The 19361-nt window shown below is 42.4% G+C and overlaps 2 protein-coding genes across 2 annotated transcripts; both read left to right on the top strand.

Moving 5' to 3' along the window:
* The first annotated feature begins 421 nt into the window (after positions 1-421).
* On the top strand, positions 422-1577 carry LOC6590543 (U6 small nuclear RNA (adenine-(43)-N(6))-methyltransferase). The gene is made up of 4 exons (XM_002016188.2): positions 422-546; positions 608-818; positions 875-1286; positions 1346-1577. The coding sequence occupies exons 1-4, from the start codon at positions 430-432 to the stop codon at positions 1521-1523; spliced, it is 918 nt and encodes a 305-aa protein (XP_002016224.2). The 5' UTR covers positions 422-429; the 3' UTR covers positions 1524-1577.
* An 8507-nt stretch (positions 1578-10084) lies between these two features.
* Positions 10085-19261, top strand: LOC113565161. The gene is made up of 3 exons (XM_026986342.1): positions 10085-10829; positions 18369-18509; positions 19200-19261. Exons 1-2 carry the CDS (start codon positions 10526-10528, stop codon positions 18485-18487), a joined length of 423 nt encoding a protein of 140 aa, XP_026842143.1. The 5' UTR covers positions 10085-10525; the 3' UTR covers positions 18488-18509; positions 19200-19261.
* The last annotated feature ends 100 nt before the right edge of the window (positions 19262-19361 follow it).

Raw genomic sequence — 19361 nt, 5'->3', positions numbered from 1 at the left:
CGTGTTTCGGCAAAAAATCAACAATGCTAGGGATGAGGATTTAACGATATAATATACCGTCCGACCCTTAGAAATATACAAAAAAATATACCGTTTAATTTTCCAAATATGCCGTAAAAATACTCTCAGCTTTGCCCACATTGAATAAATTTCCTACTAGATGAACTACTTCTAAGTACTCGCATGTATTGTATTTTGAGTTAAAACCGTTTTACAAATTAATGTTGTTCGCAACATTGTGCATGGATTGGGGCTCATTGCCGAACCTTACCAGATGTCAAGTTCGATATCGATAATCATCTATTCGATAGAATGAACCAGTTCGATAAGCAATTGAAACTGATTCCATCAGAGCGCTGCCAGACTGTTAAGCTAATCATCTGTTCAACTTCGCGGCATTTCACAAATTAACAAACCAAAAAAATTGAAATGGTCAGAAATAAAATGAACAAGTATGCCATGCATCCGCGCAATATTCTGCGCGTGCCGCCCGACTACACCAAGTTGGCCATCAAATACAGGGACTTCAGACAAGTCTGTGAATTGGTAAGTGAAATCTACTTGACATTGTCTGGAAGCAGCAGTTTAATACAATCCTTCTAAACAGGAGCTTACAGGCAAAGTCTCGGTTAATTTTCGCAATGAGAAGACCTTACGCGAACTGTCCAAGATGCTGCTGAAAGAATATTTTAAATTAGATGTGGATTTTGCACCCGGCAGCTTGGTGCCCACATTGGCCCTGCGTTTGAACTATATCCTCTGGCTGGAGGATATGCTGCTGCCGCTTAACTTGGAGACTGTGAGGGGCATTGATGTTGGCAAGTATTTCACTCCTCATTTTGTTAGCAATGCATTAATTAATACCGTCCTGCAGGTTGTGGCTCCTCTTGCATTTACTCGTTGCTTGGCGCCAAAAAGAACGGCTGGAACATGCTGGCCCTAGAGTCGAAGGAAGAAAACATTGACTATGCCCGGAAGAATGTCAGGCGAAACAACCTGGAAGAACTTATTGAAGTCTATGCCCAGCCAGACAAGTCCAACATCTTCAAGAGCTACTTTGAGACGGAGAAACTGAGGAAGGAATTTCACTTCTGCCTCTGTAACCCACCATTCTTTGACTCAAACTCCCCCAATCCGTTCGGGGGCAACACGCGCAATCCCCAGAGACGGCCGGCGCCCAACAACGTGCGCACTGGCAGCGCCGAGGAGCTGACTTGTGAGGGGGGCGAGGTGCACTTCGTTCAGCGCATCATCGAGGAGAGCCAGCTTAACAAGCAGCGCGTGCTGTGAGTCAATCTTGATTAGAGCTAAGTGGCTTAAATTAAATTTACGTTGACATTTGCAGCATCTTCACCAGCATGCTGGGTGTTAAGGCCAGCGTGCCCAAGATCCTGGACTACCTGAAGGAACGTCAGATTACCAACGTTACCACCACGGAGTTTCATCAGGGACACACCACACGCTGGGCTGTGGCCTGGAGCCACCAACCAACGCCCCTAAGCCCCGGAACACAATGTAATTGAGTTGCTTTCAACTGGGAATAAACTTCAGCTGCATCAGCTGCGCACACAACTGAACTCTGACCTTCACATGGCCTGGTCTACATATGTTCTGCAACTACCTAATGTGAGTCCATCCATTCCCTGTTTGGGCACTTCGTGCAGTCAAAAAGCTTTTCCTCTAAATGGAAATTTGCATGTCAATGCTCACTTTACTGCCACCCACCCCAAATTATCGTCCCGCTGTATTTCACTGACCAAAGTTGACCCAACACCGCGGCAGCCCGGAACTAGACAAACAGCAGAGGGAAAATGAACACGCACCCACACACACACGGGGACGGGAGCAGGTGCTGGCGTTGGCTTTTCCACACCTTTAGCCCCAGGAATTTGAGCCGAATAGCTGCTACTTTTAATTGCTGCACAGGTCTCGGGGTAGTTTACCAAAGTCCGGCATGGAATGCTCTTGCGAAACTCTAAATTAGAATGTTTCCCTTGCTATAATGCTATAAATTATTTCTCGAACGATCTGTGGGTGATCTTGTGATCGAAAGAGTCTTCTTCCGAAAAGGACTCCAATGAATACTCAGTCCAGATCATCGCGATCCATACTTAAGAATATTTTCAGCATACAAACATGTGTCTAGAAAATTCGTTAAAAGTCTTGAATTTCTTGAAAGGGCATCCACGTTTCTTTGGTCTTTCCTCTGCCTCTGACCTGTTTCCAGTTTGGTTTTGAGAAGCTTTTCCTGGCTCTGCTGTTGTTCCTTTTTGGCCACTATGTGTTCTTGTTGGTATTGGTGTTGCCTTTTATGGTATTTCAACACGTTAAGGTGCAAAAAACAACGTAATTAAAATGCATGTCGTTGGTTTTCAGTTGAAAAGATGGCTTCAGACTGCGTCATGCGCCAGGGGTGCGCCCGAAGTCTTGTTTGTTGGTGTTGTGGATTTTGTAGCCCCGATGGGTGTGCTCTAGGGGTTCCCCCGGAATGGTTCCCATTCTTTTTGATTTCGATTGGGGCCTTAGTTGTTCTGGGTCCCCAGTGAGTGTTCTTTGTAATTTTCTAGCTATTATCTTAATTTCAGATACGCTCCACCCTTCCGTACCCACTCCCTGTCCGGGACACGTGTGCCCGGGGCTTGCCTCTCTTGTTGTACGTAATTGTTAATTAAAAGCGCCTCCAGGTCACGTCTTTTGGGTGTGAATGGGGTTGTCCGTTGAAGGTGTCGACATACAACCCGTAAAAACCCGAAACATTCGGATTTATGGCGGCAAAGCTCCTTGTTCTTGTGGGTTCGACTCTTTTATTGACGCTCGTTAAACTGTTTATAAAATATGTTTATCGATGGCCATAACGCTAAAATAATATGTCTGCTTGTAGAATTGAGTTTGTAATACATTTTTAATGTATTGGGACTTGGCTTAGGCCTTTTAGGGGAGATATAAGTGATTGCTGAGTCCGGACTCTGGAGAACACAAATTGTATTGAGTCACGTCTTTGATTAACCCATTAAATTTGAGGCTTTCCTCTTTCAAATTTCGCATGTGATTCACTACCGAAGGAGCCTCAAATCTTTGCCAAGTTTTCAAAGAGCTAACATTAATCAATTTCCCAAAAATCATCCATCAAGCAAATCAATAAACGGAAAAGCGTGCCCAAAAACGACATTCAGCGACATAGTGACATATCCATAATTCCCACCTAGCTATAAGAAACACGATCCCCGACTCTTAAAAGCAAATGACTCCAACCAACAATAACCCCACATTCAAGAATTGTTTAAATTAGGATAAAAAATTGATTCCCACCCTCTGGAATCACTCGACAATCGAGAATCAGTTTCGCACTGGAATAAACAACTGATGGCCAAAACCCCGTAATCCGTAATAGTTAGAAAAATAACAGAATCAGCCAAAGAATCTATGTGCATCGTGGCACTAGAAAAACAAAACCATTTACTTAAGTAAAACAGAAAAACTGAAGCTGTAAAACAGGAAACCGAAGCAGAAAAAAATAAATTAACAAAATGGCATTACCAGCATCCTCGCTCAGTGAAATCCACTTGAATCAAAAAAGAAAGAGACTAAGTTTAGCAAATATAATAATTCCAGAGAACCCGCAGAAAACGATGGAAAAAATAAACCGTAACGGTTCCAGGACCATCATCTTTCTAAAGTTCACGATTCTTATTGCAAAAAGACAAAACATCGAAATAAACCCCATCAAAGACACAAACGGATAACTCATATTCAAAACAGGAACAATATATATACCCATTAAATATGAATATCACTCCCTCATAATTAATTTAACCAAAACAGAAGAAATCTATACAAATTTAATAGAGAAAGCTGATGTATTTAAAAACGAAATTGAACTACAATATTTAGTAGAAAAACTCCAAAGGGAAATAAATGGGCTGAAAATAGTCAAATGTAATAAAAGAGGACTAATAGATGTAGCAGGAACCGCATTCAAATATTTGTTCGGAACATTAAGAATTAGAACAAAAAACTAACAACTTTTCAAGCTATGGTGTTCCAACAAATGAACTAAACTTAGTAATAGATGCAGTAAATAAAGGCATGCAGATCATTAACAAATTGAACGAGGCGACAAATATAAATCAAAAAAGAGATATTTTAATATTTAATCTGCAACATTTCACAGAATGTATAGAGGACGTAGAGATGGGGATGCAACTAACTAGACTTGGTATATTTAATCCAAAATTGCTGAAACAAGATTCCCTAAGCAACGTTAATTCTGAGAAACTATTCAATATTAAAACATCCACGTGGCTAAAAACAGCCACTAATGAGATTATTATAATCTCCAACATTCCAAACGAAAGTGCTGAAGTCCCCGTATATAAAATAGTTCCCCATCCGGATGAACAAAGCAATATCCTAACTGAAATAACATTTGATAAATATTATATTTATAAAGATGAGATATACAGACAAGAAACGAAAGAAATAATAAGAGACGACTGTTTAAAGGGGATCTTAAAGCAAAAACCCACAAAATGCCCATATACAAAAACATACAACAATTTCCAAATAAATGTCAAACCCAACACATTGCTGACATGGAAACTTCCTAGGACCACATTACATCAAAATTTTGTAGATAAAAAAATCGTTGTAAAGGGAAATAACCTCATTAAAATATTCAATTGTTCATTACAATTGAACGAATTTTCTATAACCAATTCAATGCTGGACTTTACAAAACAAATTATATACAAATATAACTAGACTCGAACCATTGTCCTATTTACAGGCAAAAGACATAATTATAGAACATACAAAATATTATAGTCTATTTCAGATAGTAATAATAATATTTGTCATTATATGCGTAATAGGAATAATAGGTTATATAGTCGTTAAATTTAAGAAAATACCTAAAAACATAGTCGTCAAATATAAAAAACCAAGAGAAGAAGAATATCACCAGAAGGAGTGACATATCCATAATTCCCCGCTTACCCACACACATTACGTGTTCAACTTATATACATAAAATACAACCTGTAACCAATTAAAGCTGGTTAAATAAAAACAAATATTTAAAAAAAAACCTATTTTTGAGTTGCGGATATTTAACAATAAGTTCATATGTATGTATATATATTTTAAAGTCATTGAAATGGGTGGAAGCTCTTTAAGAGGGTAACCCGAAATGGGGGGGAATATCGTGACGGCACGTAACGAGCTGCCAGACAGCGGCGTCTGTTGCAATTGGAAGCAGGCTGCTCGATGCTCGTTGCTCGTTGCTCGATGCGATGCTCGCCTCCGAAAGGTTCGTGCACCTAAATGCATGCCCATTGTCATGTCACATCACATATGTACGTATGTGCGCGACTGTATGCAGATATGTACATTCACTTAATGCATTGAATACCGGCGGGGAAATAACGAATCCAAAAGGATTCATTCAGGCAGGCTGGCAGGCAGGCAGCCAATGCAAACGGCCTGCCCCCGGGTCGATGTCGTTGTCTGTGTGGTTGGGTGCTTCAGATTCTGCCTCGATTTCTGTGGCGTGTGTGTCATTCATGTAACCTTTCAATAAACATGTGTGTGGGGGTGACCAGCTAAAGCTACAGCTACAGTCTGGCCGGGGATCTGGCCGGAGGAGGTGTGGCAGTCTGCCGTCGGTGGCATGCAACGCCCCAGTCGTGTAATTGAACTGGCAATATGCATGTGTATGTGTGTGCGGTTGTCTATGCCAGAGGAGAGAACTCTTGAATGTGATTTTAAAGTCAACAGTGAGCACTTCTGACATACGAACTGTCATTTTTTGGTTTGCCGCTTGTCTGCCTGTCTGCCTGTCTGTCACGCCCCCTCACGCTCTAACCCCATCCGCATCCCTCCCAGACACAGAGATATAGCCCTTATCCCCTTAGCCATCTATTGTCTGCTCATATTGCCGGTTAATATTGGCTTGGCATGCAGCCAGCCAGAGCGACAGGCGCCGGCTAGGAATTGCAGATATGGGATATCCATGCAATATGCAACACTTTCCTAAAGCCAAACGAATTCGAGTGGAAACGCGCCCTAACTGAAATGGTTTTCCATCAGTAATTAAATCACACACAACGAATATTTCACTTCAGCGCCTTTTTCGACTCTCCCGTCCAGCAGGGCGTATGATTAATTGGCATACCACAGAAAACGTTCACCAAATACCCGTACATGTATCATGCCACGACTAATTCAATTATCCTTAGCGAGTTTCGCTGTAGTCCGACGGGGCAGATGAAGTCGACAACAAATGATGGTGACAGAAGCGAATAGGAATCAGATATGAGGGAGCTAGATACGAGTATGTGCCGAGGATTTGGTCAAAGGTGAAAAGTCATATAACTAATGAGGCAGCAATGCGTATAAATTGCCACCGGCCTGGATAGGACAGGGAGGACAGGACAGCACGGGTCAGTGTTGTCCAATAAATGAAGCACAAAGACAAATAATAATCAAATTCTGAAGGAAATGGGAGACAGTGGAAGCCGAGCATTGCCAAGAGATAAATAACATTGTTGACAAGGCTCGGAGCAGATAGTCTACATAGGAATCAGGACAAATAATTCCAATAGCATAGAAATTCGTAGAATATCTTTGTAGTTTATCTTAAAGTTGAGTCTCTTAAATGTTCATTTTAAATTTATTGTGAGTTCTTCTAGTACACCTGAAAATTGTTGCGCACCGTTGAACTTCAGACTTTGGACAGGAAAAAAGGCGGACGTGAAAAACTCTCCAGTTGGCAGCCATCCCAGGAGCATACTCGTACCAAAAGAAAAAAGAAATAAAGCAAAACAGACCCAAAGCCAGCCGCCGCGGTGGTAAATGAGGGGAAGGTTGAATGGGCAGAGCAAAGGGCAGGCCATGCCATTCGATGCTGTTTAGGTGTTTAGTACCAGAGTTCAGGGCAGGGCGTATACGTAATATTCCACACAGACACACAGCGAGAGAAAAATCGAAAAGCCAGGAATTTTATCTAAAAACAAAGCTATTTATATTCGTTGTAGAGAATAATGACTTGGCATTTGCGTCGGCAAATGATGCGCAAACTTTTTTGGGATGGAGATCCAGCCTCTTCTGGGCCCTCCTCTGCCAGCCCATCCATCGCTCTTGTCTCGAGTTGTCAGTCATCTTATCAGCCCCCCAAAAAGGGTTTATGTGTCGCACGCGTTTTTGCCATCATGGGGGAAATGCTCAAGTCCCAGCGGGGCGACAGTCGACGGGATTGCCAGTCAGTTGTCAAGAGCCAGCCGGAATTTGTGGCCCATGCGTTTTCACACCATGTTTTTCGGGGCCTGCCTTGACATGTTTTGGGTGCGCGAATTCACGCCTCTCAAGGCTGTCCCCAGTTCTGTTGGAGCTCGACAGTTGCTGCCGTCTCTTGTTCGGATCGTTGTTGTTGCAGCCGCTCGTCTGAGTGCAGCAGAGGATAAGAGAACCGCAGCTGTTTCCTGCCTCTTCACACTTAATTGTTGGCCTTTTTGTCTAGGCTCTGGCTTTGGATAGTTAGGGCAGATGAAAGGAAGATTAAAAGAGGATTACTACAAGTATTCCAAAGGGGTTTCCACTTTGTCTGCTGTGAAATCTGGGCAACTTTAAAGCATTTACCATATTTGCAGTTTGTAAAAAAAGATTATATTAACTTTTTACCCATCCTTACTGTTTCATGTATTTTAATTCATATTAAGGGATTTATTTACATTTGTTTTTTGTTCATTCGTAGTTAGTTTGTTGTTAAATATATTTTGCACTTTAAAGAATGCAGCTGTAATTGGCAAATATTTCCATTTCCATACAGGGTGTTCTCCGCTGAATTTCGGATTAAATTTGTACCGCATTTCTTATTTAAAAGACCATTTGCATACTCGTATGGGCCTCCATTTTTGATTAAAATTACGCATGACGGGGGATACCTTCTCTCTCTCTCTCTCTTTACTATTCTACATACGAGTTTTCGTGGGCCTCTATTTCAACTAGCCGGAACGCACTTTCCTTTATTACCACGGCACCCTGTGTGCTTAGAGCAGCCATAAAGGAGGCCTGGGATAGGGAAATACTCGTATATAGATGGAGATGGAGAAATGGAGGATAGGGAGGTGGATAGAGAGATGGTGATGCACAGAGAGGGATGGAAAGAAACCAACCACAATACAGGCTACCAATTCATTTGCTAGTTCCCCAGAAACACTCAGGCAGACAGACAGAGAGACAGAAAGCCAGCATTTCTGTGTAAGATTGGAGTCGAAGAGGCAGCTTCCTAAAAGCCAAAACAGACGCAGCCAAAAATAAACACACAGCAGCCCAGAAAAGAGGGAAGAAGACCCCTAGTGACAGCCGAGGGAGGAGGGGAGGAGATGGAGCAGAGGTAGGGGAAAACAGTTAGTTTTATGAATTGCTATCTGGCCAAATGAGATGCCAAGAAGCAACACAAGAACGTATTCATTGATATCTTTATGGATGAGGTTGCCCCTTTGTGGCATTGTATTTGCCAGGGTCCTTCCTTCTGCCATTCAACCATTCGGCTGTTCACGGCTGGCTACACGCGAGGCACGTAACTGTCTGGGCCTGCCCGAGTGGGAGTGTGACCGTAGCTTCCATGCTGATGATGCCACTGCCTTTGACAATGCCCGGCTGCTGTTGCTCTTCGGATTCTGTTGCTGCCGCAAGAGGTTTTGTGGCCCACTCTTAGGGGTTTCTGGGTGTATGATTTTGTTTGTGTGTGTGTGTGTGTGTGTGTGCCCCTGTCGACTGTCGGCTTTGGTTGTCGGTTTGTTTATTTGCGAAAAAGTTTGCAGCTAAAGCAGCACTCAGAGCATGCTCTCTTTAGCTCTCTCGCCTGCTCTCAGATTTGGTTATTTTTTAGCCCGCACAGTGGTTGGATGGAAGGCGAAAACTGAAGCAGGAACAACAGTACATATACAATATAACATTGCATTGGAATTCCTTACCTTCCAACGAATACAAATTGGCAACGACTCTATTTTTACACAGCAAGAAACAAAATCATATTTAAATTAAGTATTCGGTTTATAGATACAAACATACACACATTTAAATTAATTTTCTTATAAGTTATTTGAATATTTTAATCGAAACATATTCACTCTGAATATAAAAAACATATTGTTCAGGGTAGCAGCTGTAACAGGGCAACCGCGCTGTTAGCACCCGAGGCTAACAGCCTGTTATTGCTGCTGGGCACCGCGCTCAGTTAACAGCTCAGCCTGTTACATAGCCCTCTGCCTCGCTCTCGGTTTGTTCAGCTGTAACAGCTGTAACAGGGCCCATGCTAACACCTTGTTATTGCTGCTAGATACCGCGCTCATTTAACAGTCAGTTAACAGTCGCCCTCTGCCTCGCTCTCGGTTTGTTCAGGGTAACAGCTGTAACAGGGCCCATGCTAACAGCTTGTTATTGCTGCTGGGCACCGCGCTCAGTTAACAGCCTGTTACATCTACCTCTGCCTCGCTCTCGTTCTCTCGGCTCTGGGCGCTTTTACGATCCGTTACGATCACCGTTTTCTTAGCAGGTAAGTTAGAATCAATTTCAATTCCACCCCCGCTCCAAGCTGCCGCGTCATGCCGTCGTGCCTGATAACCACTACACCCTGCCGTTTTCATTTGAACACATCTTTCGATTCGTCGCTGGATACCAGCTGCTCCGATCCGCCCACCAACAAACAAATATGAAATACACTTATTTTAATCATGAAATATATTTAAATCAAAGATATACATAGTAATTACAAAGTGTCTCTAAGATTTCCACTCCCATTGAATATTTCACACCTTTTTTCGATAAGCTCTGCTCACTGTCAGCACTGTGAGAGAGAGAGCTTCGCTCTCTCTCGGGCACGCTCTCTCTCTCTCTCGCCTGGTTTTGTGTGTCGTCGACTGCCGGGAAGCAATTGTTGAGCTCGGAGTTGCGGCTGCTGCTGCTCCTGCTCAGCTCCTGCAGGATGGCAGGCGCTGGGGGTCCTGGCCACTCTTAGTGTTGAAGCGTCGCTGGCCTTTGTCAGTCGTGCCTGAGCTTGTGCCAGAGACAGTCAGTGAGTCAGTCAGCGAGTCTGTGAGCGAGTCTGGTTTCCGTTTCCGTTGGAAGTCCCTGGCTGGTAATCTGTGGTTGTGCACCTTTTTCTAACTGTTTTTATAGACATTCAAAATATTGAAAGTAAATTTGGAAATATCCACACCATATTTTTCTAACAACTTTATGCGAAAAGGTTTCTACTCGTGAACGTTACAGTGCAAATTGCCCAATAAATAAACAAAAAATACACAAAAAATACAAAAGTATAGAAATACAAACAACAAGTAAAGCTTAATAAGTTGTTTCCCCTGTGTGTGTGAGAGTGCGACTGCGAGTGAGTGTGAGTGTGAGTCTGAGTGCGCGCTTGTGTGAGCGATTGATTAAACAAAAGGCATTTGGTAACCTAGGCCAACTGGAATTATAGAGACCACCCCACCAATACAAGTGACTTAAAATCAAATCAAATATAATGGGCTGCAACACCAGCCAGGAGCTGAAGACGAAGGATGGCGCCGCCATCGACGCGGTCAGCAACGGGGAGCCGGAGCCGAGTGCTCCGCAAATGGAGAGCGAAGGTCTTCAGTCCTCCGCAAAGTCCTCAAACAATCATACAAATCACGCCAAATCAAATTCAATTACCTCCAATGGCGATGCCAAGGCGCCGAACGTCGGCGGCGGCGGTGGAGGAGGCGCCTCATCCGAAGCAACAAATGGCATTGATCGTCCCTTCGATAAGGCGGCAATCACGGAACTCGACGACGACGAGGACGAAGGTAAGGCTGGGGCGCTTTCAATTTCGCTTCCTTCACTAATCCTCAATACGCAATACATTCATAACTAAACCTATTCAACATTCTCTCTGTGTGTGTGCTTGTGTGCTGTGTGTGTGAGCATTGAACGAAATCCCTTGTTCCGGGGATTCATTATTTTTTATTAGATCAACATGCTGTGAGCACATCTCTATCACAGTTTGCCGCCCCCTGCTTAATGGTGTCGCAAATATAAATTGTTCCACTATACACGCATATAAAAAGCATACACGTATACGTATGTGTATGCTGTATACTGTATACACTGCACTCCATTACACTCCACTACATACGCCAGAATTTGATGTGCCAATGGCAAATTTGTGTGAGATTCTTAACTTAGTTAAGTAGCAGCCACGTTGATGGGCCCACGTTTTTGGCTTGAGGCGAGGCTCGGCCAAAGGCCAGGATCCAAGATTCTCCTAATGCACATTATCGCAGTTCATGTTCCCGTTTATGTTATCTAATAATCGTGGCCCGAATATAATTTTATGGCTGGCGATATACCCAACATCATAATACATATTCCATAGCATACTTTTCTGGGCGCCATTCGAGATTATGGCTGTGCATGGCTGTGAAGGAAAGAAGCTTTTAATGTGGTCAGCGAGGAAAGAACAGAGAGAATAAGGTGTAGTATAATATAATAAAATGAGCATACGTTAACATAAGTGGATCTTGTTTAGCAGACACCCAATTGGGAATTCTATGGGTGTAATTTAATTTACTTTAATTTATGGCAATCCTTGTGGATATTCCTTGAGAGAACTAAAACCATTTCAAATTTATTCGTTTACTTAGTTAAAAATAACCCAGAATAAATTCAAAAACTTGTTTCTCGCTTCAGAAGAGTGAAAAGTTCTGTTAGTGCCATTTGCAAATCTCGAAACGAGGGAGACTGAACCGCAAACAATTTTCTTTTTTCTTTTTCATAAGTTTTTTGCGGTTTATTTGCTTTTTGCTGATATAATGAAAATATGAAAAAGCGCACAGCGTTCCCAGAGAATGACTCATAAATTACCGCAACGCGTTTTCCCCTGCGGCAGGTGCAGTGCTCGCGGCGGTGGCGGAGAGGTTTGTTTGGTTGCCATTTCCACACCGCTAACCACCCATGCCCCTGCCCCTGCCCCTACCCCTGCCCCTGCCCAGTTCCCCTGGGCGGGGTGGTGGTGCTGATAAATTGTTTAGCGACACTTTATCAACGCTGGTCCGGGTTGGGTTTTATTGGGGAAAACGTACAAACTTCCGCCCCGTTAATGCCACAAATTATGATTATTGCTTACCAATTTTCCTGCTGTTGCTCCAGAGTTCCTTGTGAGTGTTTTTCTTGGTACTGATGTGGCTTTTAATATGCCAAAATTACATTTTGTCTCCATACCTTCGTATATTTTAATGGCATCCGAAGAAACGATTTCCTTTTGCTGCTGAGAATTTTCATGGTTCTCAATTACGGGCTTCCTCGGCTAATTAGTACTTGATGAATGAATGCCTTTGATGTGGCTTAGTTCGAAGCAATCTCAAGGAGGATTCCAAGGAAAATAATGTACGCAAATTTGCGATACATTTCTGTGGGTTTCTCCTGCTGTTGCTGCTGAAGTTCTAAAACTTCTTGCGAATTTTCCATTTCTTGAGTGGTTTTCTGTAAATATTTGCCAGACATTCCCAGTCCTCTGTGTCCTTGGGATTGACCTTACTATAAGTACTAAGCTTTCGCAACATTTCTCTTTCTGTATCTGTCTCTACAACTTCTTGATATTCCGCCGCAGAGGCATAAAAAAGAGCAGCAGGAGAACACTCAAAGCATAAAAACGAACCAAAGAAAATCGGGGCGGAACCCAAATCAACCATAAAACAGCCTCCGAATTTTGGGCAAACAAAAAATGTATTTCATATTACAAACACGTAGACTGCATTCCACACTTACCCTCCCCAATCCGCGCCTCTCCTCGACGTTTTACGAGCTTCCTTTTAGCTGCAACTGAAAATAAATTGAAAACATAAATCCGCAAATGGCCGAGCCAGCGCTGCCGAGTTTGCTCAACTCGGATTTTTTGTGGCCTGTCAACTAATTAGGAAATGCTGATGACGATGTTAATTCCCTATCTTTATGGACCCGCCGACGACGGGGCCACGCCCAGACGCAATTACCTGGCAATTGAGGATAGGCCCGGCAGGATACGCGTATAAATTGCGAATAAAGATGTCAGCTCATGCGTGGCCTACGCCCCAATAAACGGGGGAGATGGGCTAGGTCCTGTCAGGACATGCTAAGCTCTACAAAGCCGCTTTCAGCCGCCTCAGCCTAATGTAAAATGCAAATAAGTCCCAGCCAGTGTTTGTGTTCCGCCCGGGCCATTGTTGTTGCTTCTCTAGACAGGCAATTAAACCAAACAGCCAGCCGTACTCATGGTCGTGTGAATGAGAGGCAATTGAGACTAAGAGATGCTCTGCAGGGAACGATTTACGATCTTAAGTGTAAAGTCGTTGTTCATTTGGGTAAATGGTAGGTGCCTTTAACCAAGATTACTGCATATCATAATAATGTCCTTAGTCAGTTATCAGTTGTACTAAATTCCTAGCCATATGCTATACGGTTTGCTATAGCTTCTCTCCCATTCAAGCTCCCCATTTGCAGCAGCTCAAAAAGATTGTCGCCCAACGGGGCGTATGGTGAATATTTGCATAATTTTAATTAATTTTTTGCCTATTCTGGAGCCAAGTCTAAAACGTTTTCAATCAGAAAATGGAAATTTATACTAGGTGTGGCTCTCTGCGATGAATCCACAACTTGTTTGCTGTGCGGAATGTCTTGCTAATGTTGAACTAATTGAGAGTAAATACGGTGTTCTACTCGCCGCCGACAGGAGTCAATTTGATTTATTGAACAAATGATTTCCACCTGATATAGGCACACTGTTTGCTTTCGTTCTTCTGAGGGTGTGGTCGGTCAGGGCGTATTTGTTGCGTCGTGTTGTGCCACTGTCCGTGTTGATGATGTGCGTGGCTCTTGTCAGTGTAATTAGCGCAATTCCCGCGCTGAGGTGTGCCTCCGTTGAGTTGATGAGCTGTTTGTTCAGAATATGCGGGTACGATCAAGGATGGTTAGATGACAAAGCAATAGAACGGAAAATCCATGGCAATAAAGTATTTTCACACCAATATATAAACATACATATATATGTACATCCATACATACGTAGAAGGAAGGGACATTAAATTGAACAAGTCAAAATCATTAAAATTCAAATTTAGCAGAACGTTCACAGCCCATTTGGTGCGCACAGGAAGCTATATCAATAACACGTATACGCCACGTTGGTCCCAACGCATTAATATCAATTTTCGGCAGAGAAGAGGATTGGTCTGGCCTAAAAATACTTCTCTTTTGGCAATGGCCTTGCCCACAAATATGAACAGTCCAAGGGAGAGAGGTGTGGCATTTATACACGAACTAAATGCATAAAAAATTGGACACTCGGGTGGCATTAAAGTGCCGGCCAAGCGCCACAGATGCGTGCCCGAATGTTATTTAATATTTTTGTCCGACTACAGACTAAAGAATGTCGGCGCCATGGCTGACATTATGCATACCACTGTTCGTGAGGGGGTTGGAGCAGGGGCAGGGGCCATTAATGGCATATCTGTATGTGTTTGTGGGCGTCCGTGCTCGTCCGCCTTAATGTCTGTGTGGACGCTCTGATAAAATGCCTTTTAAAACAGACGCGCAAAGCATTTCCTAAGCTCTGCAATTTGCGTCGCCCCACCAAAAGAAATGATAAATTGAGATTTTTCTGGGACTCCACGAAGGCGGATGGGACTCCATCCTATTCGAAACCGAAGCTCCGAAGCTTTGGGTTCAGGTTGACTCGTTATTACTCGTATTGTCATTGCTCTGTATTTCCGCAACGACTGTTGATGCTGCCTTTGGGTTTTCCGTGAGGCTTGCTGTCTGTGTGTTCCCCGAATGGATTTCGCTTATTGGGATGAAAAGGATTTGCGGATTAATGGCACTCGTATTTCGTATTTCTTTTACTTGTCCTTGGACTCGCCTTGGCTGGCTTGTCCTTGTATTCATTTCTCTACGTATTCTTTGTTTTCTTTTTCTATTTCTTAAACAAATTTCTAGTAAACTTTTACTCGTTCTGGTCTTTGGGTTTCCTACTTTTCACACTTTCTCTTTAGAACTTTTGCCACCGCAGCTAAGGATTAAAAGTGGGACTTGCCTTTTTTTTTGGGAGCAATATCTCATAGGTTTATCGTAATGGTTTACCCTAGAGTATATTTCATTTCCAGCAGAGCGAAATTCCATAGATTTCCTTGGCCAGAAGAACCTCCTGAATTTGGTTACGCCGGCTCTGGGGATTCGCTTATAAATTTATTATAGAGCAATTGATATGCCTCGCATTATTTATGATGCCTATCAGTACAGTCTGACACATCTCCGAGCTCTCTTTTGTCTGGCATTTGTCACTTGACGCAAATATATGCGCATACAATTTGTATTCATACAGATACGAGCATATCTGGCATATCCTGGACGGAGCATACAGGCGAAGGGAATTCGTTTGGGCTGTGAATAATTAGCTGCGATTATGCCGCATCGGTTTAACAATAGTATTCCGTGCAAATTAAATATTTATAAGCAAATTCGTTTGGGAAATAAATAAACGTCAGTAAATATAATTTCGTATGTAGGTACAACATAATACTCCGTCATTAGGGAGCCCCAGTAAATTGATAAGTTTTTGATTACGTACAAACCACCCGATTGATTGCTTTGGCCTTTGCCCTGTTCTTGATTTCAGTTTCAATTTGGGCCAAGGTTTCCCCAAAATAGGTTCGAATTTCTTATTAATAACTGTCTCGGGAACACAAAAAAAAACTAGTTTGAACCCCAAGGAAGAGTTCGAGCATAAATAACCCGAACAACAATTTCAGGCACGCAGCAGACAGTGAAGAGCTCTCCAAATTGTAAATGTCTTTTGTGTCTGCCCTACTTATGTGGCGCACGGCGTCCTAATCAAGAGCACACAACATAAAGGCTAATTGCACAAAGCCAATGCCTCATCCTACAGCCAACGACCCAATAAAATGGCCCAGAGCAGCCGAACTGGCGACTAATGAAGTGCCATCCATTGTTATGCTCAAAGATGATAATGGATATTACACATACACATATGTACTCGTATATATATATATCAGGGAATACAAAATTTAATTAAAAACTGTGTGCTCTGTACTTAACAACGTTGGGGCAAGTGTGGCGAGCGGTAATTGGGGGTAGCATATTACGTATACGTATACGTCATGTTTGAACAGTATTGGCAGCTGAGCTGTTGCTTCCGCTGCCGCTGCCGCTCCGTACACAACAGGAAGACGGAACAAAACACAAAAAAAAACCAAGTAAAAACACCGAGCCACTCTCCCACATCTCCTCCATCAAGTTTTCTTGACAAACAAAGCGGAAATTGATTGTATTACGAGCAGCAGCGGTATAAACAACAAGCCCAGCGACAGTCGCTGCCCCATGCCCCATTCCCCATGCCCCATAAAGGTTCAATCGAGCATATAACACCAATACAGCGGGAATGTTATGTTTTGCGACACCCGAACAATAAACTTGGCGCCGCTTTAACCCTCTTTCGTAGTATTTTAACATTCCTTGTAGGCCTTTGAGAGAGGGGTGTCTGCGTTGGGTCCACTTTCTGCCTGGCTTCATTCGGAGAAACAAAAGTTATATCATCAACTGCGATCATGAACTTCCCTTTGGACTTTTCAAGCAGCGACTGGAATATCCTAGGAATAACTTCTGATACCCTGAGGGGGCTGATAAGTAGAGCTTCCTGATGGGCCTAAAATTCAAGATTATTTCATACCATCATCAACTTTTTTTCTCTCTTTCTCTTTCTCCTTCTTAATCTATCTCTCTCACATAAACTTATGTTTTCCTGTAGGGTAGCAAAAGGTCGAATATCGCCACCGCTTCCTTTTCCGGCTTTGTGTTTGGTCTTCAAGCCTTTCCATTTTGGCTTCTTTTCATTGTGCATACCATATTCCGTATGCAATTACGTTGATTATGTTTTTTTTATATGGAAAATTCTACTATAATTGTGCGCCCAAAAGAAGGCGATGCCAACAACTTTCCTTCTGTTCTTTTTTGAGGCTGATTAAAAGTTTTGGGGGAAACAAGTTGGGGCAGGCCAGGCCGGGCCGACGTCTGTCTATGCGATGTCTAACTTTCAGCAGACTTTACTTTGTCCTTTGTGTGTGTGAGTGTGCGTCTGTGAGTGTATACTTGGGCCGTGTCATTGGCAGCTTGGCTCAAAATGCTTTTATGTTTTTGACTGGCGGCTAGAACAGGACAGGGAAATGGATATGGCTGGAGCCCAAGCTGATTTCATAATGAAATTTCTAAAGCCTGGCCGCAGGCAAACTTATACATAATCATATAATCGATACTGTTTCGAAATTTATTGGACAAGACGATGGGAAAACTTGTTTGCAGGCTAGAGTGGCAAATGAATGGAGAAACTATAAAAGTTTAACTCCCATTTTTGTGGGGCCAGAAAAGGCAGAACTAAAAGAGGTTTAGGCGAATACACTCTTTCCCAATTTACATACTTGTTTTCCCTTTAGTCCACGGGAGTTTGGAACATTTTTGGATCAAGGAAATATCCCGCGCATGCCTTCCCTTTTCGAAACCATTTTCTGAGACAATAGGAATTTCATAATTCATTATTCAGTTAGCAAATCCACTTGTCAGGTACTCAAACTTTTCTTGGATACTTGGCTCGGTCTCAACTTTGGAAACTCCACTTCAGGATTTCTTTATTACATAACTTCCCCAGGAGCCGAGGAGAGCACTTCACTTCCCAGACACTCATAAGCCAAATGGCAGACTTGACTTCCGATTTCATTCCTCCATTGTGCCTTTGCCGCACTATTTGTAGCCCCTCTCGACGGGGAAACTTTTCGCGCTCCCCAAGGACTCGCACTTTATTGCTATTTATATGATTAAAAAGTTTTGTGTGCGGGAAATTAGCTGAAAATTTATGATATTGCCGGAGTGCTGATGGGGTGGAAGAGTGGGCGAGGGTGGGGGGACTGCGTGTTTGGAGAAAATTGAGTGGTATAAGCAAATATTGCGTATACGCCGGATATTCATTTCTAACATTTATGATTGCGTGTGTCTTGTCAATGTGACTGTGAATGTGCATCTGTTCCCTGACTTTCACTCTGCTTCAATACACATTTAATTCACCTACTTCATTAAGCAATTCCAACTCGCCCTCACTCTTTCGCTCTCTGAATGCATACGACTCACATAAGCCAAAATATATATTGAAAGATAATAAATTTCCATATTATTGATGGTCTTTTTAATGGTTTCTCTTCTGTATTTATCTCTACTCACACATAAATTTGATAAATGATTGCAAAAACTATTAATAAACGAAACCCGAACCCGAACCTGAACCTGAACCTGAACCTGAACCGACGCAGAACCGGAGTTGGAGATACACATACCACATCACCACCATCACCATGGCAGCCAGAAATTCCGTCGAAATCCGTTGAAAAATTTGGATCTCGATTTTAAATTCGATGTTAATTCGTTTTAGCCAACAACCAGTCCGTCAACCGGTGTGTGTGAATTAGCCAAAGATTATCGCTGTTGTGGCTAGAGCTTTTCCGGCGATAGCAGCAACCAAGTGAAAGTCTATCCAATATTTGTCTTAGCTAGCGAGCACGTCCTGTTTCATATGGTTTACATACGTACATACATACATATGTAGATATGTAGATATGTATCTGTGTGTTAGTTGCTGTTATTACTGTTCTCGATGTGTTGCAGTTGTGATGTTAATACTAACCAAAAGTGTTGAACTCTTTGTTAAAGTAGCCAACGTATAGGATCTTTGCACGTTTTGTACACCTTTTCCTTAGCTTTTCTAACTCTGAACTACATACAAACATACATACATACCTATATCAAATTACAATATAATTAATTGGCATGTTTTCTGTCCTATAAATAATTACCGAACGGGCTGTAAAAGCTCTTTTTGAAATTCAAAATTTAACTTCTAGCTGGCAACACTTTTCCGAAGCGAGAAAGCTCCCGTGAAAGCTTTCGCTCTCTCACCTACTCTCTTCCATAACTAACCAAAGCTTGCCTTGCTATTCCTTCCTATGTACCGTATCGTATCGTATCTATAAAATCCCTTTGTTACACAACTATTAACCGTTATTTGTGTGTTCAGTGTGTGTGTTCCGATGAGCTGCTAACCGTTATGTTGTCAACTGATTTGCATATGATTTATTTATTTACAGGTAATTATTGGCATTTAACATTTTACCAAAATCAACCATCAATTTCAAAAAACAACAACAGGTATTTATAGCATCGATTTTTGCATTCAAATAAATACTGGGAATTTTCTGTCAAAGCTCTCCCAAGCTTAAGAGGATTTATATCTGGGGAAAAGCTGTTCA

This window comes from Drosophila persimilis, unplaced genomic scaffold, assembly GCF_003286085.1.
Source record: "Drosophila persimilis strain 14011-0111.01,24,50 unplaced genomic scaffold, DperRS2 tig00000002-arrow-pilon, whole genome shotgun sequence".
Lineage (NCBI taxonomy): Eukaryota > Metazoa > Arthropoda > Insecta > Diptera > Drosophilidae > Drosophila > Drosophila persimilis.
The sequence above is the reverse complement of the archived record's forward strand: the minus strand, read 5'-3'. Positions and strand labels throughout refer to the sequence as shown.

What these genes read in the sequence shown, in the direction of transcription:
- LOC6590543 (XM_002016188.2), top strand. Translation starts at nt 430, where the DNA reads ATGGTCAGAAATAAAATGAACAAGTATGCCATGCATCCGCGCAATATT. An exon ending in TCAGACAAGTCTGTGAATTG is followed by an intron (nt 547 to 607) that starts GTAAGTGAAATC and finishes CCTTCTAAACAG; the next exon opens with GAGCTTACAGGCAAAGTCTC. An exon ending in CTTAACAAGCAGCGCGTGCT is followed by an intron (nt 1,287 to 1,345) that starts GTGAGTCAATCT and finishes TGACATTTGCAG; the next exon opens with CATCTTCACCAGCATGCTGG.
- LOC113565161 (XM_026986342.1), top strand. Translation starts at nt 10,526, where the DNA reads ATGGGCTGCAACACCAGCCAGGAGCTGAAGACGAAGGATGGCGCCGCC. An exon ending in CGACGACGACGAGGACGAAG is followed by an intron (nt 10,830 to 18,368) that starts GTAAGGCTGGGG and finishes GAACCGACGCAG; the next exon opens with AACCGGAGTTGGAGATACAC.